Source organism: Melanaphis sacchari, unplaced genomic scaffold, assembly GCF_002803265.2.
Source record: "Melanaphis sacchari strain LSU unplaced genomic scaffold, SCAv2.0 Contig91_pilon_pilon, whole genome shotgun sequence".
Taxonomy (NCBI): domain Eukaryota; kingdom Metazoa; phylum Arthropoda; class Insecta; order Hemiptera; family Aphididae; genus Melanaphis; species Melanaphis sacchari.
The window spans coordinates 1,256,543-1,283,738 of NW_020271649.1; the positions used below are offsets into that span (position 1 = coordinate 1,256,543).

General features: G+C 25.6%; 5 protein-coding genes across 6 annotated transcripts; 2 read left to right on the plus strand and 3 right to left on the minus strand.

Moving 5' to 3' along the window:
• Positions 1 to 8,801: 8,801 nt before the first annotated feature.
• Positions 8,802 to 9,582, minus strand: LOC112602871 (acyl-CoA-binding domain-containing protein 1-like). Its single transcript, XM_025351212.1, has one exon. The coding sequence runs from the start codon at positions 9,531 to 9,533 to the stop codon at positions 8,844 to 8,846; it is 690 nt and encodes a 229-aa protein (XP_025206997.1). The 5' UTR covers positions 9,534 to 9,582; the 3' UTR covers positions 8,802 to 8,843.
• On the minus strand, positions 9,547 to 9,973 carry LOC112602872 (SRA stem-loop-interacting RNA-binding protein, mitochondrial-like). Its single transcript, XM_025351213.1, has one exon. The coding sequence runs from the start codon at positions 9,862 to 9,864 to the stop codon at positions 9,613 to 9,615; it is 252 nt and encodes an 83-aa protein (XP_025206998.1). The 5' UTR covers positions 9,865 to 9,973; the 3' UTR covers positions 9,547 to 9,612.
• Positions 9,974 to 13,617: 3,644 nt separating this feature from the next.
• On the plus strand, positions 13,618 to 17,325 carry LOC112602829. The gene is made up of 2 exons (XM_025351149.1): positions 13,618 to 13,636; positions 16,622 to 17,325. Exons 1-2 carry the CDS (start codon positions 13,618 to 13,620, stop codon positions 17,059 to 17,061), a joined length of 459 nt encoding a protein of 152 aa, XP_025206934.1. The 3' UTR covers positions 17,062 to 17,325.
• Positions 17,326 to 17,546: 221 nt separating this feature from the next.
• On the minus strand, positions 17,547 to 21,020 carry LOC112602840 (ras suppressor protein 1). The gene is made up of 7 exons (XM_025351162.1): positions 20,842 to 21,020; positions 19,519 to 19,569; positions 19,060 to 19,180; positions 18,860 to 18,978; positions 18,712 to 18,794; positions 18,309 to 18,556; positions 17,547 to 17,959 (listed from the first exon to the last, which is right to left on the minus strand). Exons 1-7 carry the CDS (start codon positions 20,987 to 20,989, stop codon positions 17,866 to 17,868), a joined length of 864 nt encoding a protein of 287 aa, XP_025206947.1. The 5' UTR covers positions 20,990 to 21,020; the 3' UTR covers positions 17,547 to 17,865.
• A 2,781-nt stretch (positions 21,021 to 23,801) lies between these two features.
• Positions 23,802 to 26,886, plus strand: LOC112602857 (cytoplasmic polyadenylation element-binding protein 1). 2 transcript variants are annotated; one of them, XM_025351193.1, is made up of 9 exons: positions 23,802 to 23,957; positions 24,104 to 24,233; positions 24,287 to 24,390; positions 24,632 to 24,949; positions 25,016 to 25,319; positions 25,773 to 26,264; positions 26,325 to 26,452; positions 26,533 to 26,786; positions 26,846 to 26,886. In XM_025351193.1, exons 1-9 carry the CDS (start codon positions 23,940 to 23,942, stop codon positions 26,862 to 26,864), a joined length of 1,767 nt encoding a protein of 588 aa, XP_025206978.1. In that variant the 5' UTR covers positions 23,802 to 23,939; the 3' UTR covers positions 26,865 to 26,886. The 2 variants fall into 2 exon arrangements, with proteins under 2 accessions (XP_025206978.1, XP_025206977.1); XM_025351192.1 differs by having other exon boundaries at positions 23,940 to 23,957; positions 24,626 to 24,949.
• The last annotated feature ends 310 nt before the right edge of the window (positions 26,887 to 27,196 follow it).

Sequence of the window (27,196 nt, forward strand, 5' to 3'; positions counted from 1 at the left end):
TTTATATCAAAAACTCGTAGCTATAGTGTATCTTAAGTCACTTGCTAAGATGCACTTGTAGATAAATTATTATTATTACTATTATTATTTTTTTTTTTTTAAACATGGCTGTGATAAAATAATTTTTTTGCGATCCCTATACTTTTTCCCGCCGGTTTTTATCTAAAATTTTATTTAAAACTGCAGGGCCAGCAATTAACTTTTATTAAAAAAAATGAATAGTAAAAAATATTAATTTATTGTTTATAATACATACTATACTGTTAAAACCAACATACTATAATTATTCTTTATTTATACTTAAACAGAATATGCAAACATACAACTCAACTAAACATCTAAACTAACAAAAAAAATTTTTCTTTGAAACTCTACTATAATATAGTGTATTATAATATACAACATATAACTTTTACGTGTACTTAATACTTTTGTACATGCACATTACTAACCAATAAATGAATCATACCTACAGATTTTTATTTAAAATATAATAGTATCAACTAACGTAACTGCACATAGCAGATACATTGATTCTACTTTACACGTATTTGCTGTATAAATAAATATATATATTTTTAATTTGTTGTGTCAACTTTTAATATTTACTGAAATTTGTCTATATAAGTTGATGTATACAAATAAACTCAATTTTATTTATTCATATACACTGTACAAAATATACGACTATACATGACTTAATTACTATGTGTTTATACTATTGTATTATATTTATACCTGATATCTAATATATTTATATTTTACTTCTATACATACTGTATGACGATTGACAACGTACTAAAGAAACTCTAGTTTTACGTGACAATAGTATTTAAAACCATACTTTACCTACCAACTTACCTATAAATGCAACATTTCAAATGTAAGTCTCAATTTAAACATTTAATATAGTATAACAATCTATGTAATTATATATACTTGAGTACTCGCATGTATTACATACGAATTAAATAAAAATATATGACTTCAGATTACTACATAAGCATTATTTAAAATAACCATATAATAATTAATCATACCAGTTATTTTATGGATATTTAAATTATATTTATGTTCGACCTTTAACCTATACACAGAATCAACAACTACGTCAAAAACTATTTTAAAAACATTTATTTTATAACGGACATTTTTACTATTAACGATGAAGTATACAATTTTTTGCACATTTTGCATACACTTCTATATATACCTAAAAAAACGAGAATGATCTGTATGGCTAAATCTCATAAGTTTATATTTATTATTTATATAATTTATAATTAGTATAACTATATAAGACGGTGACGATGAATTATAATAGCAATATTGCACAGCATTTTTACAGCTTATTCGGTGTACAGTTTGCCCCAAAAGGATGATTCATCAAGCAATAAGTATAATCACCTCCATTTAAAGTTCTTCCTTTAGTACCTAATTCATTCATTTAAATATTTTAATTTTTGGAATTTTTAATTATACCTACTTAATACCATAATTGCAGTTATTTAGGTTTGTTATACTATCTAATAAACAGTGTTCTATGACTAAACAAATTTCTTTTCTTCAAATGGGAATCACCATTTAACTATAAATTGTTTAAGACTATGTTACAATAATTTTAAAATTAAATTAATCAATATTAATCTGATAAAATCAGTGCTAAAATCAATCTAGCCTGTGCAAGTTGTATATAATAAACACTAAACTAGTTATTATACTTATTTTATAATTTTCGTAAGACCATCATTACGGTCCATTATTTATCTTTATCTAATACAGTACTAGACACACTTTAATAACTCAGAAACTAAATTTCTTTGAATACCGATTTAAATACATCGTTATTTGAAAAAAAATGTCTGTTGAACAATTTACAATAAAAAACTTAAGGTGTTCATTCGAAAAAAAAAGTATACTTAAAAGTTAAAGAAAAAATCAAAAATATATTAAATGTATTTTATTAAAGGAAAACAGAGATTTGAGCATACTTTGTAAATATATTATAATTATATACCTACAGAGTAATAACAATTATCATTATAATATACCTATAATTATTATGAATGTTATAAAATTATGCCTATACATAGTAATGTAAAATTCGGTAGTTCATCTACACACACATCAATGTTAATTTACTGACTTTGAAATTTCACTTTGGGCTTTCACTTAGATCCCAGTTACCTCTTCCGACCGGGTATAGAACACAAAAATGAAAACTTAGATAGAAAGTGGGTCGCAAGGTCATTAACATGTGCAAGTAGATTTCCGCATGAGCCATTTTTATCAATTTAAAACATACCTATATGGGCTATATGGTATAATTCATACCTATTACATATAAAAATTAGTATACATTTCACGTATCAAACCTATTATAATATTTCATTGAGTCGATTTTTCAACTCATTGTACCTAATATATTATCTGCTCGGACTTTTCTGTTAATAAGTATAATATGCAGGTGGACGTCATTCATTAGCTTACTCAAACAATGTATGTAAACATATTGATTATTCGTTGTTCATAATGTCAATCTTGCTCAAATGATTTGTTATTTCAAGAATTTCGTATACATGAAGATCACCCTAATATATGCAATATGCATATATTATAAAAGTAATATATATACTGTGTTTAACAATTTAATATTATATTATGCTATAGCATAATTGATAAAACAATATAATTGGTTCAACACTAACAAGAACATTGTCAAATCAACAATGTTCATTGATTGATTTAACATAATTCGAAGTACCTAATAATAATAGCATCTTCAAATTGATACAAAAATGTTGTTAGCTCAGAATCAATAAAACATTTTTTGAATCCAATATAGTTTTTTATCAATATTATTGTGAATTTTTTCGATGTAGCCTGTTTTTAACATTCATTGCCTACGTAAAGACACCGATCGGGAGAATATAAACACGTATACACTATACTTATACGACTTAACTACGAAAGTTCTTTAACTAATGCGCAGTAACATAAACTGAACGAAATAAACGCACATATCATATCAAATTATTTCAAGTTCGAACATTTACAAGTTACAACTAATTTTACGACTAATGACAATGAAATTACATTTATGTACATCATAAAATATAACTATGTATAGGAACATTTTGATACTTTATAAAATTTAACACTCATTTGTGTCGAAAAAATATTGATGTTTTTGGAAAGCATATTTCACATAATCTGAGGTAATTTCGAAGCCCTTGATATTTTTCGAGTTACCTAATGAATGTTTACTAATAAAATAATTCATGAATCACTTTGTACATTACTAATTATTACTATGTATATATTATATGTATATGGCATATACATAGACACACAAACACGGTTACATTTTACAACCTACACAAAAACACAAACATTACTACTTATTTACTAATAAATAATAATATATCATTATATGATATAAATAGATGATTAAGTAGATACTTACGTAATTTATATTTTATAAACCTATAAATACTAAAATTATGTTAATGAATCTGCCTATCTACTATCTGACATTAAGATCTTAATAATATAAATGTGTTACTGTTATTAATTTAATCAATAACAATCTATTTGCATATTCTATCTAATATTGAAAAAAGGATATCGATTAATTTTTCAATTATTTTTATTATTGGTACACATTACACAGATAACAGGTACTACACTTTTAAGTTTTCTATAAATTATTTTTATTATATTATAGTTCGTATTATAATTACTATCATTTAAATCAACAATAATTTTATATACAAATAAAAAACATACGACACTTAAATACTTTATGCTTAACAACAAACTATATACTTAACAAAAATACAATTTATTATTACTTATTACTTTACAAAATGTTGAGAACTCTATAACCTGTAAAAATAAACCCAATGAAACACATATATTTTATTTACAAGAACATATTATTATTATCTAAGATTTTAACTTAAACCGACTGACGAGGACAAACAATTCATCAATAGCCTATAATATAATCTATATAGTATATATAGGTACATTATTAAAGCAATTTTTAAATTAAAATGTTCTTCTTTTTTTATATTTTTAAATATTAATTTGCCTAGCGCATAATATGTACTTAGCATAAAATATAAATACCTGTAATAAATTTATAAAGTGCTTTAAATTGTGTTCAAAATCTGCGAAAATATGTAAGTGATTTGATGACTATTGAACTATTTGAACTATACTCGTACCTACTTAAATTGCTCTAGACCAGTGAGGCGGTCATCTACTGTAACAAGTAGTCAAGTAGATAGGTACTAACAAGTAACAACAAACAAACATCATAATTTATTGTTTATATCATATCATACTAATATTATACTTTACATACTTTATAATTATAAATTATAAAATTGACATCTACTGGTTACTATACCTAGTACCTATACCTAAACCTAACAACCAACAACCAACATATTATTACCTACACTATTGACTAACTATTAACCAACCCACGCAACTAAAAATTGGTACTTACCTACGTTCTACTTATAGTACTTATAAACTTATACAAATACTAAATAGGCAGTATCGAATTATCCATACTTAAAAATTAAAACAAATACAAAGATTATAACATATTTTACATATTATATTTCGTTACAAAACAATAATAAGTAATTAATGAAATATGACAAAAAATTAGTCTATTACCTACTATTATATAGGTATAGGCACTTACGTGTATCTAATTTATCTAAGTATTCATACTTCGAAGTCGGATTAAAGAAATGTAAACTTTAATTCTTAATAATACAATCAACTCAAAGTAAAACATAAAATAAACTTAACAAATATACTTACACTTACACCTTACAACTCTAAAACATAACCTTAAATTTATAATTTAAGTTTTAATAATTATAAATTACCTACCTATTGGCTATTAGGTATATGTTTTAAAATATAAGTAAGTAGATTACAACTTGTAATACCTATACAACTGGTACCTATAATATTAGTCTACACAATGCACACAATTGTCAATTATACAACAAATGTTTTAGGTATTTTGTACTAAAATAAAATTTCTATATAGGTATACAGACTAAACAGACATAAGACATAGGTACTTATTATTACAATACTTACTACTTTACAACACTTATACCATGCCTTTTTCCTATACGATTAGGATATACATGTAAAACAAATATTTTAATTATATTATACAATTATTACATTTAGTATTTGTATTTAAATTAACAATAAAAACACGATACGATTTTTATATGTAGGTATATACCTAAAGTAGTATATTACAAAACTTACATCAGACATTTTTATATTAACTGGAAATTAAATGAAATTTAGCTATACAGGTACAAATTACAAATAATAACAGTAACTTTTTAATGACCAATTTACTACCTACCAAAATGTATTGAATTCACATAAGTACTACTAGTATTGACTACTATTCCTCCAAAAAAATAAGGGGAATTAAGTTCTAACAAAACAATACATATAACTTGACTATTAAATACATTTACAATTAATAGATAGGTAGGTACTTAACTCAACTGAAAAACTAACAAATTTACACTTTTTTATGTACTTTCCTACCTACCTATCTATCAAGATGATTAATAAGTAACTAGATACGTTAATCGAGTACCATAAACCAAGTACCTACTTGGCTACTTCAGTCTACAAATTAAACTTAACATTTAACAATAACTACAAACAATATAAATTATGTACAACTTCAAACATTTTATTATTAAGTATTAACTAAACTTATTGATTTTTGATATAGATAACTAAATAATACAAACCACAAATAGGTATTTAAAATACTACTTTTATACTATAAATACTATAAGACATAAGTACCAAATAATTAATATTATTTATTATATTTTTGTTTAAATAATAACCTGAAAAATAAAATGAATAATAAAGAATTAACAACGACTAGGTTATCTAACATACATACAGGAATATATTAATAAACATACATAGACAAACATAATATATATAAAAATATACATACATTGTTGCTTAACGTACACATAATTATTAAATACATAAGTAGGTACATTCAAACCTACAAACAACCATATATACATACTCGTACATTACGTACATACATACAAACATAATACTACTACTACATAAGTACTAAAGTACATACACTGATGTACCTATGTAGATATATCTACATCTATACATACCTACATACATACATACAACAATAATATATACATAATTTTAAAGTACAAAGTTACATTGATGCATTTTTACTTACATTCAACCAGACATATGTACATACAAGCATATACCTATATAAGAACATATATATTAATTTATAATTATTATATTAATATATAAATTTATAAATACCTACATATAAGTATACATACATACAAACAAACAAAAAAACATACATAGATGCATATATACATAGAAATGTAGTACCTACATACATAAAAATTCTACTTATAATTTATTATCTACTTAGTTATAACTTATAACCTAATTTTAATAGGTAAGCACTCTTAACTTGACTACTTATGGATAATGAGATAATAATATTTATTATGAAACTACTTTATTACTTAATTTATACAATATGCAACTATAATATACTAACTATCTACTTAACTGATTCAAATAATATTTACATATTTGCTATTTTGACATACACGGTTATACGTAAATCATAGACATATTAATATGTCTATCCTGTAACCTTGGTCAGTATAATCTTACTATAAAGCAAATACCGATAGAAATAATACACTTAAAAATTTTTTTAAAATTTTAACAAACTTTAACGATAATAAAAAAACATTTACAAGTACATGTTTTTGGATAAAACATTACAAGTATAAAAAACAAATACTTAGCTCTGTCAAACAATATTAGGTACTTGACACTTGCTTTAACAAAATCTATTGACTATACCTTTATTATATAACTATGTCAAAACCATCTGTTTAAGTTTTCAAATATTTTTAAACATAATAGTTATCATAGTCCAAAACCAAAGACATATATTAGTGATACAACATATGAGTATCCTTTTTTCATCTTAAACTGACAGCAAGGAAAGCTTACAACCCCTACAAGCTACAACTTCAATTTTGACAATTTAACTTCATAAAACAATTAAACTAACAATACTATTATTACTTGTAAAACTATAAACATTGAATACATTGATAGGTAAAGAAAATACTTTATACATTGGTACAACTGTACTAGTGTGTAAGTACGACATTACAATACATCAAACCAAGTACTTGAATGATTCAAACGTTACATTGAAAAAAAACACTGTGATTACATGACATGTTTTATTATCAATCACAATTTGTACTTTTTTATTTAATAATAAAATATTACTTAAAACATATCAAATAGGTAGATAATTAAAATTATGAAAAACAAAATATTAAAATTCACTTACTATTATTATTTACAAAATTAACATTGTGACCCCTGAAATATAACCAACACTGCCTTGTGACTATAATACCTACCAATTGACAATTTATTTCACATCGTTGTATGAAACAAATCCCAAGCAACCCAAGTTATAGGTATCCAATAATTTAGTACATATTTTGTTTTATAACCAAATTAAAATATATAATAGGATGGTTTATTATTATTGTAATGCTTAAATACATTTTTGTGGTTAGGTAAAGTAAATAAAATTTATACTTAGTTATTATAATTGGACAAGGGCTACTTTACTAAAACATATTTCATATTTAATTGAAGAATAATTAACTTTTTACTATACACAGGTTTAATAGATAAGGTATTTTATTTTTATGTTGTAAAAAAATATACTAAATAGGTATACCAAATAAATTTACACAACTCTAACATTATACTGACAACAAACAATAAACAACAATGACCAGAACACTGCATTACAACACAGTTACCGACTGATTTAAATCAACCTTTAAGTTACACTACTAAACATTTTATGACAATTTTAATCGGATAATTTAATACTATCATTATGATGTATTCTGAATGTATTCAATTACAACCTATCAAGTATTACAATTTACACATTTACAAATACAAGTTAAATTGCTGGCCAATATAGAACAATTTTTTTTTGTTAACAAAAAGTTTGTTTGTGAATGTTTTACTAGTTTTAAACATTAACTTGATTGTTAAGTTTATTAGCATAACAATAACAAATAAATATAGTATTACTCAATGTAGATGTTTATATTTATTTAAATTATATACTATTTGCCTATCTTTATAACTTTTTTTTTCAAACAAAGAATGGAAAAATTATTTTTTAGTTAAATTTGTAAACAAATGCATATTTTCAATTCAAACATAACATTTGAGCTTTTTGACTATTGTAAACTTACATAACAAATAGTGAATATTTGTATTATTCAAGTAAATGTTTTTTTAATTTTTAACTTTCAAATAAAAAACATTGAAACCTAATATTATAATCATATTAAGTATAGGTAATAATGTAAAATACCAAAAAAACAGAAAATGATGTGGTTTATACCAAAATTGCATGTTTAAACTAATTGTTTTATTATAAATTTATATGTAACTTTATTAATATATATTCTATATATTCTTATATTGAGGTTATAATTATTTGAAATTATTTATTATGTATTGTTATTTATTTAATGAAAATAAAAAAAAAAATTAAAAATATAATTAAAATTGTTTGTTTTTTATTTTATAAAATAGACAATACATGCTACATTTTTTTTATTACATATTATTATTTTTAATTTAGTTTTAACATTTTGTAATAACAATTATATACAATTAATTGTGTATAAACATAAGACTTAATTTATTGATAATAGTTGTTTTAATTTTTCATCCGTACACATTTCTAGTGCTGTAATTCCATCCTCATCTTGAATATTAATTCTTGCACCCTTACTAACCAAATATTTGCAAATTTCTTCATGGCCACAAGAAACAGCGTAATGTAAAGCTGTTTGACCTGTATTATCTTGAAAATTAACATCAGCTGAATGGTTTTCCACTAAAAATTTCAAAATCTCCAAATCTCCACGATCTGAAGCCCAATGGATTGGTGCCATTCCCATACAATCATTAACATTTACGTTACCTATAAAAGTCTTTATTTTGTTTAAGTCTCCCTCTTTAACCCAATCACTAATGGTTTTTTCATTTTCTGACAGTGGTTTTTCATCATTGACAAAAGTACTAACTGTTATCCATCCAGTTTTTTCTGTTTCTATATTTGGATTAATAGATGTTACTAAATTAACGTATGATAACATAGCTTCTTCTTTAGACATTGCACCCATTTCAGACCAGGCATACCATTTTTTACGACTTTTCAAGTCATATATCGGAGGTTTTGGCAGGGTACAAGGACCTTCCAATGCTTGCTTATAAAATCCATACAATTTAAGCTGCATTTCAACATCAGATAAATTAGATCCAGAAATAAATGAAACAGCTTTATTAAACTGAGCAGTTAAATTTTTAGAATTAAAATCCATTACTTAATATATATTATATACTAATAGGTCTAATGAAAAAAAAAAAAAAAACAGGAATTTTATTTATAAGACAACAATATTATTGATAATCTGCTGACTTGAGAACCAATGTTTGTCCGTCTAATTCATGTTTATTGTTGTTTAAAACATTTTCGTATCCACCCGGTGTAGAAAACTGAACAAATCCGTAGCCCTTTGATAAACCAGTAGAGTGGTCGAACAATACGTCTGCTGAAGCAACGTGGCCGAATGATGCAAAATATTTACGGAGTTCTCGACTGCTAACTGTCCACGGCAAATTTCCAACGAAAAATTTGGTCAATTTTGACATTTTATATAGAAAACTTAATTTAAAATTTTGAAAGAACTTCTTAAATTTTGTTACTAAAATGAGCACGTTTTACTAACTGTAAGGTCAATGGCAATAACCAATAATCATGTTTCAGCGACGAAATCTAGTCTTTGCTGATAACAGTGATAATAAAACAATAACATCTGTTTCTGAAACGCAAAGAGGTTATACAAAAATAAAATGTATAATTAAAATTCACAAACACTGTATAAAACTTTTATATTGTGTCTATTTCAAAATCACAATACTTTATACTTTATGACAAGGTTAAAAATTAAAATAATTGTCCAATTAATTCTTGTGTCTTTGTATTTTGTATTTAATAATACACATTTTACTATCATTATTAATTATTAAAATCAGTGATATCAAACAAAAATTAAATCACAATTTAAGATGTACCTACACTTTGAGAATCAAAATTTAGGATATAATTAAATCATGATTTAAGTGTTAAATCTGTGAGAGTATTTACACTCCTTATAAATTATTACTTATTAGTATTACGCTAAATTCCCAATTTTGTTAATAGCATAATATATTGACATATTGCATTCTAATTGTAGACGAAAAATCTGAACTCACTTTTTTACGTTAAGAATCGAAAAGTACAAAAAATCATTCTTCGTCTACTAATACAAGGGATTTTTAAATAAATAATTTGATTACTTAACCTATTTAATATCAACAATTTCTGCTATTTTGATATTATTCAAAACAATATTAACTATGGAAAGCTGAAACATTCCACTATATTACTTAAATCATCATTATTTAAATTTAAAATAAGAGTCCTCATAAGATGTATTAAGTTACTAATTTAAAATTATTGAAAATTTTTTTTTTTTGTTTTAAACGTTTGAAGTTCAAATTAAGACATTTTTCCTTGGTTTTAATCTTATTTCTTTTATCATCAACTTGGAATTTCCCAGATCTTTATATATAATATTTTTTAGTACAGTTTTTTAATGAATTTGTGTTATACTTTGGGACATCAATTACCTATCATTAGTAAATCCCGTGACAAATGACAATATGAGTAAATAATTTGTATTCAATCGACAATCCCAAAATTATGAATGCTTTTTAAAAACTACGTATAATTATTATAAATCCTCCAAATACATTTTAGTATATCACATCAATGAACGATCATTCATAAAATTGCACCGGTGGAAATTTAACAAAATTACTTATAAATGTATAATTAAATAATTAAATAGATATTTACCTGTTATTTGCTTGATATACATATATATATATATATATGTGTGTGTGTAGGTTTATTATATAATTTTCTTAATGAATCATCATTTTCATTTGAACAATACTAGAATGACGATATCTTAGAAAACCATGTTTAATTTGTTATTTAATAATATACCGTACACAATACAGATAATATAATAAACACATGTACATCAACGGTTTATTTCTGGAAATTTACATGACAGGCACAGTGTATAATATAATTGTATTAAGCTGAGCATATCTCTCCGGCTCCCAGAAACAGATGCTGTCGCGTTTACACTGTTTAAAGGAATTGAGAGAATCGCACATTATAATATAAAAAGGCATATCCTATGACATTTATAATTTAATGTCATTATACCCGCATTTACGTACAGCTTTTATTTGACATGACTTATGAGCAAAACCTTCGCAAAACTTTCGTTCACCATCCCAAGAATACCTAATCTAAATTCAAACAAAGGATTAAGAATTGAAAATTTCGAATTACGACGAAAAATACTTACCTGCATAGTAATAGTTATCTATTATGTATTGATATTTACGTAATATTATATTATAAACACAACATTTAAAGGTAAGCACACGCGCACGCACTATTTACTCATGTAAGTGCCTTAACATACCACGTTACATATTTTTAAGTGCACCGATTTTTGTGTACCTACCTATTTACTATTCTTGTAGTAATATTTTTAACGCAATACAAACAAGTCTTCCAACTGTAAAATTTCATACAAAGTGATTTTAAAAATGAAAGAGCAATCGTATTCAGTGTTTGTTAAACTTGAACAAATTCGAGCTCACTACTTATTTATTACGTACAGGTAATGGCGCAACTAGCACAGTATCCTAGGGGGCTACAGACCCACCTTAATATAATACCGAAAGTAACCCATATAAAGCATTATTTACTTTGAGGGAGCTATTAGTATATTTGAGGGGTTAAGCTCACTCCTAATTGCGCTTATGCGTACAGATATAGCTTTTAATATGTATAGTGTATACCTATTGATAAATAATAACACAAGTACAATACCTAATAGGTAAAGTAATCTATTCATGTCATAGTGTTATATTTCAGTTAATATAATATAAACAGACATAAAATTATACAAATATGTCTTAGTTGGAATTTATAAGATGAATGTGGATTTTGCGTGTCTTGTGAAAAATAATAAGATACTTACCTAATTAAAAATGGATGTATAACATCAGTACGCGATTTTTGGAAAAAAAAAACATTGTTAGATAAGAACTACTGGTACTAGCCACTAGGTAATAAAAATTATTTCATTTAATATTTTCTGAAAGATATTAATATATTATTTACTGAACTTACTGAATAATGATTGATGAATGTTATTAGTTTAATATTAAAATATAATATAAAATATAAGGTAAAATATATCTATCATTAGAATCATATACAGTACCTAAGTTATTATTTAATTATTATTATAAATAAAAAAGATATTTTAGGTAAGTACGAGTAGTTTATATAGGAATCGGATGCTTTCATTTTTTCTTTAAAAAAAAAATTAGTAAATGACCTTAAATTAGAGGTTCCCAAACTTTTTATTATACGACCCATTTTGAAAATATTTTAAAATATGACGACCCACAATATCAATGAATGACCTTTTTTTTTTTTACCATACAACAGAAAATTAAACTATTTTATTTATATTTTTGTATTATTTAAAAAAATAGCGCGACCCACAGTTTGGGAACCTCTGCCTTAAATAATAAACTCATTCTGATTTCATTTAAACATTATTTAACGTGTCATTTACCTATAATGGGCTTGTAGAACATAAGCTTTTACTTCTGGAAGTCTATAATATGTATATTGTATATACTTATATTATAGCAACCATATATTAGAACATTTTACCAATATATTTTTGAACTTTAATAGTTCTTAGGTAATTCCATATCGGTTTACCCATGAGCCATGACAAAAATACTTGGGAGTGAAATATTATTTTTATCATGCGTTTTATCTACTTATTTAGTAAATCTTTTAAAAATAAAAATAGTTACAATATTCATTATAGCTCAACCACAAAAATCAGATATTATCCATAAAATTAAAAAACACTGTAGTAGGTTCCTACAATAATATAATATATATATAAATGGTTTTTAGTCTATTAGACAAAAAATATCATCCTTAAAAATTTTTTGTACTTTTTTTTTTCATTAGCTTTTACCGAATAATAATCTTTATAGCTAAACAATTCACTTATTTTCATTTTGTTTTACATAATTGTTCACAAGCAATTTTATTTTAAACGAGTTTTTTCATTAATAACCTATATAATATACTTTATTATTATTTATTCATATTTTGTTTCAAATACACGTTATTCACTAAAAAGAGAATAATTTAATATAATCCTATTATGGATCAAGAAATACAATTATTTTATCTTAACTACCTAAACTTAATCTATTTGAAAAATGTAGGTTCTTGTCATGGGCGCCCAGCCCATAGGTAATATTTTAGGGGGGGGGTCAAAATAAAAACATTTTCGAATGTAAGATAATAAATATTTAATGTTATTTTTCACATATAAATGTATACACTATACATGCATGTTATATTTTTATTTGTATATACATATATATAGTGTATTAATAATAATTGCCATACGAATAAATAAATAAATAAATATATAATAATTGCCATATGAATAAATAAATTAATAAATAATAATTGCCATACGAATAAATAAATAAATAAATAAATAATAATTTTAATAAGTATATTATTCGGTATCAGTAAATAAGAACTGCAAATTTCTTCGTTTTATTCCAAACATATTAATGACATCCTGAATGAAAGTATCCTTGTTTGCGTTAGGTTAAAATATTTATAGTACCATTGATTATAGAATATAGAATAATATATTATAATAATATATTATAGAATATTCTATAATTAATGGTAGTACCTATATTGTGATCTTTATAGATTTACCACAAATTATCTGCGATAAATAATTTTACGTGTAGGTTATACGGACTACAGAATACGACCTATCTATGATGTTAATATACAATAACAATGAGTATATTTTTATATTTATTTCATATCTTAAAAATGATTTCAACAAATAATTTACCTTGGTAATAAGGTAATATTGTGGTAATATTTTTTTCCAGGGGGGGGGGGGGGGGGGGAGTGCCCTGTCTTCCCCCCCCCCCTCAATGGGCGCCATGGTTCTTGTTACAAACTATATAACAGCAGTATCTATATTATTATGCAATTCAATCAAGCATAAGCTTCATGCCTTCATTTCTTTATATTATTAATGATTTGTAGAAATACTTTAGTTCAAAAACGCAAATAATTACGTTAATAATAATTAATACTTATGTACCGAATGCGTATAATATTACACACCTGTCAGATCATATTATGTATACATTTAATACAAGTCACGTGTATTAATGAGTTATCGAATTTCGATAAGTTTAATTATATAGTTATAACTTATAAATATTGAATAATATTTAAATAATTTTACCATTATCACATTATTAGAATAACGCCCAGTCACCTAAAAGTAATAGTATATTTTTTAGAGGAAGAGGGGGATTCGATCAGTTATATTATTTAAAAAATGGTTTAATCAGTTTATTTTAATGCTGAGCGTACTGCGTATAGGTACTCAGTTGTAAATTAATTATTGTTATCCCTTGTATAGATACTTATTTTGATCCTAGAAAAATAAACGGAGTATAGACGTAACTATTCGTAAGACCTTAAATAAAGAATGGTGTGAACGTGTGGAGGCGCTAAAAAACTAGATAATATGTATCTTGAGTTGTAAAATCACTGTTTAAAAATTAACACTTTATTTAATAACACAAGTGTTTTTGATAGTACCATAATAATATAATACCTATATGTTATTAAAAACTACATAGTACATAACCATAACATTTGATAAAATAAATTAGATATACGGCCAACGTCTTTCCCCTCGACGATTACAAGTGTAGTTTTTACCTAACTTTTTCTGATGACTATAGTAATTAGTAGTATTATTAATAATATTATCTAGTCAATATCGCACTAATATAATTGTAACATAATTTGAGGGCCAACTAGACTTATTACTAAATCAAGCTCATGACTTGACTTTCCAATATTAAATTATACGAGTGTTGTAAAGCTTTCAGTAGACTATAAGAAAAAATTAATTATTTACTTTTTTGATTTTATTGATATTAAAGAAAATTACTTTTATGCGGCAATTCAATAATTTTATTATTTATTAGTTGGGACATATTATCATGATTTTTAGATACGGATTGAACGTTTTGAACAAATGATGTTACAAAAAATAAAACAATAAGTATAACAGATTTAACTTGTTATAATTGTAATCGTCATACATAACAATATTTAAAAATTATGTACCTATAGTAAATAAGAAAAAACTTAAATGGTTGAAATCTAAAAGATATGTACAGGTGTAATCAGTAGTTTATATACGAATATATTAGATTACAATGCCATATATTTCGCACAATAACGCGTCTTCTAATTATTAGATAATTGTGATTTTTTTTTTTTTTTTGATTTTTTAATTAGCTTTTATTATCATTATGATTTTAAACCATTATTATTATTGTTATCAAAATCGGTTTGGGTTTCCATTATAATTATAATATAACGTTTATTATTTTTTAAATATAGTACGATGTAAAAACTCAATTTGTTTTCTTTTAAGTGCCTAAATATATTTGTATTTCTCTAAATAACCTGTAATAGGTTATTTTAAGTTACCTAATTATCAATTATTATAATAGCTATTATAGAGCTAAATATTGTTGATAATTTAAGTCATGCATTTTTACATGTTTAGAATTTAAAAAAAAAATTAATCAACCCATTTTCTTTCATCGTAAAATAACACTATTAAACTATTTAAAAGTTTTCTTGGGTAAACAACAAAAAATAACCAAAATTGTGAGTAGAAAAATACTTTGGTATTTAAAAATTTATTCATATCGATATCATAAAATATATAATAAATAGTAATTGATTAATTAATTAATATGTTTAACAAAACAATAATATGCATAAATCGTTAATTTCAATAATACAAACGGTTAAAATAATATGTGTCCGTCAACAGCATAATACACGGGTAATGACGTCATGCCCGTTATGACAATAATGCACATTGTCACAATAAAATATTTCACCAAGTACACGATTATCGTGGAATTCAGCAAAATCGATCACTTATCATTTTTCGTTGCTTCCCACTAGTGTTATTTTGACAGTACTCGGATGCAGCCACAATTGCGAATTCGTACTCGCCCGCATATTATAATATATATATAGGTAAAAGCAGAAATTCCGAGGACACGTCGTGTCGGCAGTATGCAAATAGTTGAGACATACCTATCTATGTGTGTTATATTATCATAGGCCATAGGGTAGTACTATAATTCTGCAAAGAGACACTGATCCTCCACCCCGGTCAACACCGCGTAACAACTAACCCTTCGCAGAAACCACGAGCGCGTGGCAAACGCGATTTCGTAGATACATGGAATAATGTAAGATATTACCATTTGATCGCCCACAATGATTATCGCGATGGAATCGGTCTTGTGAACGGGACCGGTTCGAGAAAACCCGTCAGGCCAGATGTGCACGTGTCGACGACAACAAAAGGGCCGCCGCCACGTGTGCCAGCCTCGAGGCCGTCGAAGACGGGAAATTCGCAGACATTGTTCGGAGTTTTCCAGAAGTGCTCTATTTGTGTTCGCGTTTTCGGGCACGTGCCGGAAGGAATACTACATGACGTAGCGGCTGCCGCAGCCAGCCCACAAGGCGGTTCGTGGAATTTTCGTCGCGAGACGGCTTTCCAAGCACTGTGGATGTCTACGCGATAACGATGATCGGTTACAACTTCCCAAATACGTGTAACTGTGGTTTACATTAGTTTCTTTTCATTTTTAACCGTATCGATAAATTACAATCGAGACGAAAAAAAAAATAAAATAAATACCACCTAATCATAATTTGCTATACCTATAATGTCACAGTACCATGACGTGAACAAAGCACATACGTATCTGTATAAACGTGTACTATTTTATTTCAAAATAATAATAATAATAACACGAATTGTACAACGTTAGAAATTAAAATTAACATAGTTAAATTCTAAAAATAAATTATATAAAAGAATGTAATAACAATATGAAAAACCTTAAAAAAAATATGTAAGAATAAATGTATAAATAAATGACTTTTTTTGTTAAAATAATTAATACTATCTTCCTACAATATTAAATTTATATTAAAAAATATATAATATGTAGATAAAAACTTTAGTTAGTTAAAGACTGAAAACAAATATCGATTATTGATTAGATATGTTAAGAACAAGCTCCGAAATATTTAACTCAGTCCCATATTATATAGACAGTGTAGTCATGTATTCATAGCTGGTTATGACCAAAACAATTTACATTACAAAATTGAATGACATAAATAAAATAAATGAATTTTGCGAGAATTACATTTTAATATTGGTGTGTTAAGACACTTTTACTTAAATGATATTAAGCACATAGTTCTTATAATTCTATAGGCTATAATTACTTATGGAGGGGTGATTGTTTTGTGATTTCGGATATTAAATGCCAGTTACGTTTTAAGTTAATTTTGATCATTTCAATTTACAAAATAAGTTAGCTATATTGACGGTTTCTTGAAATCTTACGTGTTTTATCATTAAGTTTTGGCGGAGGTGGACCCCTAGCAGCAATATGACGATTGTAAAGACTGAAAAAAAATTAAATATTACTATAATTTATATGGTGTAAATAATGAGTTATTAACTATATTTTATTACCAATTATTAAGTAAAAAATATACTTGAAATAAATTCCTGGAAAACTCTAAAAAAAATAACCAAGACCATCTTAAAATAAAATGATTAATAATATAAAAATTATTGAATGGTGTTACAATCAACCCTCAAATTATATCATAGTTTTATGCGCATACCCACATAATTAATTAATTAATTTTATTGTTGAATTAATATTTTAATATCATTAATATAATTTTAGTTTTTTAAGTCTTGGTTAATTTTTGGTGATTTATTCCCATAAAATTTTTAAATACTTACTATCTGTATGTTTCCGATCTAATATAATCAATTACATGAGATACGCCAACTTGAAGTTGATCTGCAATTGGAGCAACCCAAGGATTAAACTCCATTCTTAATACAGATTTATTTCCAAATAGATCTAAATTTCCCAATTCTGGAGGCAATACTGTCAGTCGATTAGCTTGAATGTGTAACTCACGTAATCTGGGTAAATAACCAATCTCTTTTGGTATATCAATTAAATCATTTTCTCGTAAAACCAACTATAAAAAAAAAAAGTTATGTAATTTAAATATTTAAATTGTTAACAATATATAACCGGATATTTTTATAGTTATAAACATAATTTGTTATCAAAATTATTTCTTAAAAAATTTTTAGAATGCTAATAATAACATGTCAAATGTATTAAACTTACAATCTGAAGATTTTTTAACTGTCCTATTTCAGGTGGTATAGTCTCAAAATCATTATCACCCAAGTATAATGCACGTAAGGTTTCTAAAATAATTAAAATATTACTTTTTAAATTAAGAATTAGTATAAATTTACTAAAATATAATTACCCAACATAAAGAAATTGCCTGGTAAACTGGATTCATTTAAATTATTATATGTTAAATCTAATACTTCAAGAACTGCAAAAGCTCCAAAACCTCGTGGTAATGAATCCAAACGATTCATTCTAGAAAAAAAAATAGTTAATAAATCTATTAAATCATGTTTTAATTTTAAGTTTTATTGTTGATAAATTATTTAAACTTACCCAACATTTAAAATACGCAATTTTGGCATTGATGAAAGAGAAACTGGTAATTCTTCAATATGATTGTTAAATAAATTTAACATTTCTAATTGTGTTAAATTTGCAATCCCAGGAGGCACTTCTGGAAATTAATACTCGAGAATTTAAAATAATATTTTATGTTAACATTTTATAACAATAATTAACAATAATTTTCATACATAATATTCTTCTGTGTATTAGCTGTAAACAGTCAACGCAAATATTTTACTAATGTCTATTACTAATTTTAGTATCAAAGTTTATAAAATAAAATGTTTGTATACTGTTTAGTTATGGAATTGATTTTAGAACATATTTTACATACTAATAATATATTCTAAAATCAATAGTTATGGTGATAGTGATAGTAAAATAAATTTAACAGACTTTAAGGGAAAGTCTTAGACAGCAGCTTCCATTAAGTAAATTAATACGTACTTTGGATTTTATTGTGACTTAATGTGATACGAGTAATATTATGCATATCAACTGAAATCAAAAAATAATAATGATATAACAAATATACAAATAAAATAAATAACAAAAATAATTTATTTAAAAAAAACACTGCTTACTCTTACCACAGTAATGTTTTTACTGTAACTACTTGTAAAGTTTTTTTTTTAATATTTTAATTATTGTTTATTATTATGATATTTGAACTAAATCATAATAAGGCCAAAGCAAGAAAAAGGATCAAATAGATTATTCCCAATGGCATTTTTTCAATATTTATAATATTATTGATGTTTTTGTAAAGAAAATAATCTGAATATTTATTTACAATTTTTTTTTTTGTATTCACAATTCAAAATGTGTATGATACATATTTTTTTGAATTATATAAACAATAACTCTCGTAGAGCCTCAGATGTAGATAAATATTGTACTAATTAAATATACTTTAGTCTACAAGAAAATATTTGTAATAGTTCAAACTTAATACATTTATATCATTAAAATATAACCAATAACTTTTTAGGTTTTATTATTTATTTTACTATAACTAAATCAAACATATGTTTAAAATGTTAATTTAAAACTTAAATATTTATAAATAATTGTATAATTATGATGTTTCTAGACTCTAGTCATCTCAACAGCTTGGCTAAAATAGGCATACGTCTTTTAACATTTAAATACATTAAAATTCAAAAAGCAATTAGGTAAATGAATGAATAATAAAAATATTCTATATCAGCGGTTCCCAAACTGTACACCGCGGTTTACGTTTTATAGGTTCTCAATGAGTACTTTTTTTGTTCAATCTTTCATGTTACATACAGCAGAGAATAATGGCTAACTTGGTGCTCCTAAAAGGGTATCGCGGAAAAAAAAGTTTGGGAACCGCTGCTCTATATAGTTAAAATTATAGTTCATTTATAAATGCAATCTAAACAAATTATGAGCTTATTTATGTAACAATATAACAATAACAAAAATTATAAATTAAATTCTTTTCAAAAATTCAACAATTAAGGTATTATGGTTGAACTAGTCCCTCTTATCAATAAATTCTATACTGTATGGAAAACAATTATGAAATATATACATATTTATCCATCTAACAAATTATTTTTGATATATTAAATTTTGGTTAATTACAAATAGAAATAAAGACCTTTTGGTACACCTTTAAGTAAATAAAATGCATTATTAAATGGGTGACTTCGTAGTGAATGATAGAGATGTCCATATAAGGTGTTAGTAAATAAGAAACAAGTTTCCTTAAAAGGAAATGTTTAAATTTAGTACACTTACTGAGTCCTGGCATCTCCTCAAAAGAGACTACCCCTTTATCTGCTAAATCCAACTCTGGATTTTGATTTTCCAGTGCTTCTTCGATCACTTTCTTCGCTTTCGACATTTTTGGGGTTGTTGGTATACAAGAAACTGGTCCATTTTCCATGATTGGCGGGGAGTGGTACTCAAGTGTAAAATGAAATAATAATACTGATAATATTATCAAAATATATATTGTCAGTGTGACCATTTTACCTATTTGGTTTAAATAAACAACATATTACTGTATTAACTCTTTCATACATTTTTTTATTTTCATGTATTTTCATGTATAAAAATTGCATATTTAAATTGCCGTAAATCGAAACGTAATAATATATTAATATATGTATTAATTATATGTGTTGTTGATCATTAATCTTAGATGAGTGAAGTAGTAAAGTACCCAATCGTTATTAGTTAGGTACTATTTTTTTTAAAAACAAATTAACTGGGAATCATGTTTATTTTTAAAAAATCATCCTTAAAACAGAATTCTGATAATTAATTATTCATAATTTATAGTAGGTACTCGTATTATTTAATAGTCATGTTTGTCAAATGACATAAAAATGTTGTTTTAAGTTAATAGATGCATATACCTATAAATAAAGAATTTTATAATTAATTATTAAATTTATTCGTCAATAATGTAAAGATCAGCATTATCCATATAACCACATACCTATATCTAATACAGTATTTTAGTATTTATGAAATACAAAGATTAAAAAATCTATTTACCCATGTTAGGTTTGATTAGGTATATAAATATTATTATTTCTATAGACACTTCAAGTACCTACGTACCTATACCTACATAATATGTCATTATAACATTATGTTATAAAAATGATGCATCGATTACATAAATTTGTAGCCATTACTCCAAATATTTTCATAATTTAAATATAGTTAAGTTTTAAGTACTATACCTACTGTACGTCTGTATCGCAAGTAGGTATCTGCTTATCCATAAATTATATGTATAGGTATACAGCTCGTATATATAATATTACAATATAATATATAATATAGGTAAGTATTATTTACATATGTTTACTTAATAACACATAAAAAATTAATATCAATGAATTAGATGTGGCGAAGCTATATATAGGAAAGGTCAAGACTATATCGGAAACTATACATAAACTTTAGTGATCTATTAATTATAAAACTGGCCTCCACCTTAACACGCATAGATTTTTATAAAATAAACGTATAGGTATATTACTTAATTATCAATTTTAACCTGTAGGTAGACATAAACATATATTTAGGTGAAAATTTATAAACAACCAAGAGGACGCTAACCCACATGTGTTGTTATCGTCTTACAAATGTATACAAATATAATACAGAAAATTTTCGTTCAGTAGAACCAATTTTTTATAATTATTAGTTTTAATATTAAAGTGATTTAAGCGATTTGTCCTTTCATCAAAGCTAAAAGAAAGAAAATTATATAAGCTTAAGCATTGACTTTTTTTTTCATGTGTTAGTTGTTAAGCAAAATATAATACTATTGTAAAAATTGAAAAAAAAAATTAAATCTAGCTTAAAAATTGAAATATCAACACAAACCTGTAAAACTTAAAAAAGGATAATATTTTTATCTTTAAATTAAATAATATAAAGTAATTTAACTCATGTCTCACTTTAATATTAAAGCTAACAACACAAAATTGGTTCTATTGAAAGCAAATTTGCCATATTATACGTTTGTGAAATAATGAAAATAACAGCGGGTCAAGCGTTTTCTGTTAATTCTAATTTTTTTTTTTTTCTGTAATAATTAATAAGTTTATTTTAATAATAAAGTTTATAATATGAAGAAACAGAACTTACAATAAGACTTCGGATCCTTCAAATAAGTTTATCAAGCTCCGCTTTTGTTATTTATTAAATCTAAATTATTTGAATGCCAGGTATTTATTACTTAAGCTCCTTACATATATGAAAAATTGTAATAATTATACCAATTATAACAGTTAATGCAATGCTTGGTAAAATTTTCTTTTTAGTTTATGTGGTAACTATACTAACTATATACTAATCCTATAGTGGGAAAAGTATCAAAGATATTTTACCGTCATCTATATAGCCTATACATAGAAATAAATTAAAGTTGTATGATTACGTAAGTAAAATAAAAGAATTATTTTCGTTTATATTAGAAGTCGGTAAAATATACTTGGAACTTGGGAGAGCTTTTACTCTCTTATACAACTTTTGTTAATATCTCATTGATATTTATGGTATACCTACCAATCATAATAACTATAATAATTTTAAAATTTGTATTATTTATAAGTAATGCAAGTATATATTATGTACTTAATGAATTATAATGTATACCTATACCTAATATACCCATAAATTCAAATATATAGTCACACTAACTTCCATTCTTAAAATAAATGACCAAAAGTGTAAAAGTAGGTTGAATTGCTCTGATGATCACCACAATATATTATTGTTTGCGGTTATTATTTCAATCACAATTTTTAATCAAATATACAAGATGCCACAGTCCACAGTGCAAATACATTATAAATTCGCCCATAATATATTAAATAGGTAAATAATGTCCAGTACATAGTATACAGGTTAGGTTAGATTATTTACGGCGTTTTTTATTTATTAGTTTTTATTATTTTGTACTTACCACATGAAAAAATTATAAATTTCTAAAAATAAAATATACATAGAAAATTAAATAGGTACGTGGAATTTCGAAAAGATGTATAGTATGATCCTAGAAAAAGATTAAAGAGGTGTATTGTATTCCGAAATACGTTTTTATTGGTTGACACGAAATGTTGTAAACCAATCAGAGACCGCCGCCCAAATTTCTGCGCATGGACATTGCGCAGTAACTTTCTAGTTCGAATAGACCAAACCCGTGAGAAATTGAAGTTAGTTCGTCGCCGAGTGTCGAGTCGGTCTTATTACTTTTAAGGCCCGCAGTTTTTAATTATTCGTAATTAGGTTTTATTTTCATCTCCTTTATTCCATATCCATTCTTAATTCTCTAAATTCCAATTTATTATTCAACTTTTCAACTTACAAACATGTCTACATTCAGAAGAGTAAGTAATTAATTTTTATTAATTATATTTTCAATCATCTATATAATATATTATTTTTAATTAATAAAAACTTTTTAAATCTATTAGTTAATATTAAATTTATTTTCTTTCACAACTAATTTTAACTTTTAAATTAATATTTCTAGGGATCAATTTTTCAAAACCAAGACGTGCCGGAAATTACTTCTCCTTCCGTGGGTCAAGATAGGAGCACTAGAGACTACAATAGTTTCTTTTCTTCACCTGAACAAAGCCTAAGTCCCACAAGAAATTCTGGTTAGTACCTATTTATATATTTTTTTCAAATTTCACATTTTGCATTTTTATAGGTGACTCGTTGAACTCTGAGTATTTTTCTATAAATAAACTGCGAAGTTCAATGATTGGTCGACAATCTGTTCCTAATTATTCAACACGGCAATATACAGCTCAAGTGAGTTAATTATTTTTTGTTTTATTTTATTTTAACATACAATAATTTCACATCTATGGCTAGGGCAATATCATTAAACTCTCTGACATTAATTTTATTAATAATCGTTGCTATGTTTAATTCATTTTACGTATACAGTTGATTGTTTTTTTTTTTTTTTTTCTGTTAATTATTGTCTATTGAATTTTAAATAATTAATTTAAATCGCGAATTGGTATTTTTTTTTTTTTTTAAGGAGCAGTTGGCAAATATAAGACGCAACTCGCTTCATTTGCCATATCTTACAGATCGAAGTGTAACAAATATGACAGACTTTGGAAGTGTAAGTCCATCTGAAGATGTCTGTGACGTCGGACGTAAAAATCTACGACGACCCAAATTGGATCTATCGTTTGCTTCTTATGGTGGTTATCAGATTCCGCAACAACAATATCGTATTTCGCCTACATTCAGTGATGGTAGCGATCCTCTTATTTCGCATCTTATGGTTGGGTCCAGATCTAACACTCCTGATGATTCGGACATATCTAACAGTCCGGAAGCTGTAGCTGATTTAATAGTATGCTTATATATGTTTTTTACAAACTACTTAAATTTATATTTAAAATATTTATTCTATTTTTAGAATCAAGTTAATATTAATCCTTATGGTTCGTCTCCATTGACTGAACAAGACTTAGCTAATATGCAACGTATATCGAGTGGGAGATTGTCTGCTGGTGAAAATATACATCATCAAACTCAGAATTTACTAAGTACGTTATTGGCTAGTCAAAGTCAATATCCCACCCGATATGGTTCGCCGGCTGCTGGTCAGTCTCCGGTTTATGAGAAGAGATCTCCTCCTCCTTTCTGGTCACCTACAAGACCAAAGAGTGATAGCAATAATAACCAAGTTGAGAATCGAACTTTTAATCGCAATGTTTACAGTGAGTATTATATCATTTGCTCTAATACATAAGTCCATAGGTGTTTAAGTCAATGTATTATATTACTAGTTCATAGATTTTTTTACTGTATATATTATGAATATTATGAAAAACTATACCTATACATGTATTTAAACGAATCGGTGGTTCCCAACCTCTTCTATCCTATATGCCCCTTAGTAGATTTTCAAAAATCTCTCCTCTCCTAAAATTGAAGAAAAAATATCACCTTTTTTATGTACCTACTTAACAAAAAATATTCAATACTAGTAATTTCTACTTTTTTATTGATTGTAGTAATTATAAAATATGAATAATAGTAAATTATTGTGTTTACCCCCCCCCCCCCCCCCCCTTAAATTAGAAAACATTGGTTTAGATGAAAATTTTGAATTAATAAATTTATAATTTTTTACTAACAAATTTTTTCATACACATTTTTTTTTGTTCTAGGTGGCTTACATAAAGATCCAGTATTTACTTGGAGTGGTCAACTTCCTAAAATTATTCATAGTTCTCCAAATTATTCATGCAAAGTATTTTTGGGAGGTGTACCATGGGACATAACTGAAGATGGATTAACTATAGCTTTTAGTCAATTTGGATCTATTAAAATTGAATGGCCTGGCACCTCAACTAACATAAATCAGCCAAAAGGTTATGTTTATGTAATAATGCAATCTGATCAAATGGTGAAACAATTGTTGGAGTCTTGTACTAAAGGGTCAAATGGAAATTATTATTTCAAAATATCATCACGAAAAATGAAAGGCAAAGAAGTGCAAGTAATTCCATGGCTAATAAATGACAGTAATTGTGTCAAACATCCTTCTCAAAAGTTAGATCCCACCAGAACTGTATTTGTAGGTGCTTTGCATGGAATGATGAATGCTCAAGGTTTATTTAGAATTATGGATGATTTGTTTGGCAATGTTTCCTATGCAGGTATTAATTTGACCAATAAATTTATTTTAATTTATTTTTAATACTTATTTTATTTTATAGGAATTGATACTGACAAGTATAAATATCCAATTGGTTCAGGCAGAGTAACTTTCAGTACTTACCAATCCTATACAAAAGCTGTGGCTGCATCATTTGTGGAAGTTAAAACTCCTAAGTTTTGTAAAATTGTAAGTTAATTACAACTTTATTATAATTTATATTAATTACAACATTCTTTTGAGTTGCATTATTAATATAATTATTTTAGATTCAGGTTGATCCATACTTAGAAGACAGTGCTTGTAGTGTTTGTAATATTCAACTCGGACCATATTTCTGTAGAGATCAATTGTGCTATCGTTACTATTGCCGTGGATGTTGGAATTGGAAACATACAAGTACTACATTAAGTACACATCGTCCACTGATGCGGAATTCTAAGCACACTCCAACTAGCATAAGTTCACCACCACGATTTACATCCCCCAATAATAACAGTTTTTCTTCACCTACGCTTAATCAGTAAGTTAGGAAGTTGCTTTAATTATTTAATTTTTTACTAACATATTTACTTGTTATAGGTTTGAAGTGGAGCAATGAATATGAAAATTAACCACTTATTTTTATTGTTATGTTTTGAAAATTTATTATTTATGTATTAAGAGTACAATTTTGTTAAAATATTTATTAAATTAGTGTTCTTTATTTTTTTTTATGATGGGCAAACAAAAAGTTTATAATATTACTGAGGTTTTCAAAAACAACAGTATCTTTTTATTTGTCACATTAATATTACTATTCTTGAATTTTGTATTTAATTACAAAAAACTATATGCATGATATCCTTATATAATTTTGTTGAATATAGTTCATTTATTTTTACTATACTGATTGTATTTTCTCTTAATCTTTTATCTTTAGTTTTTATTTAA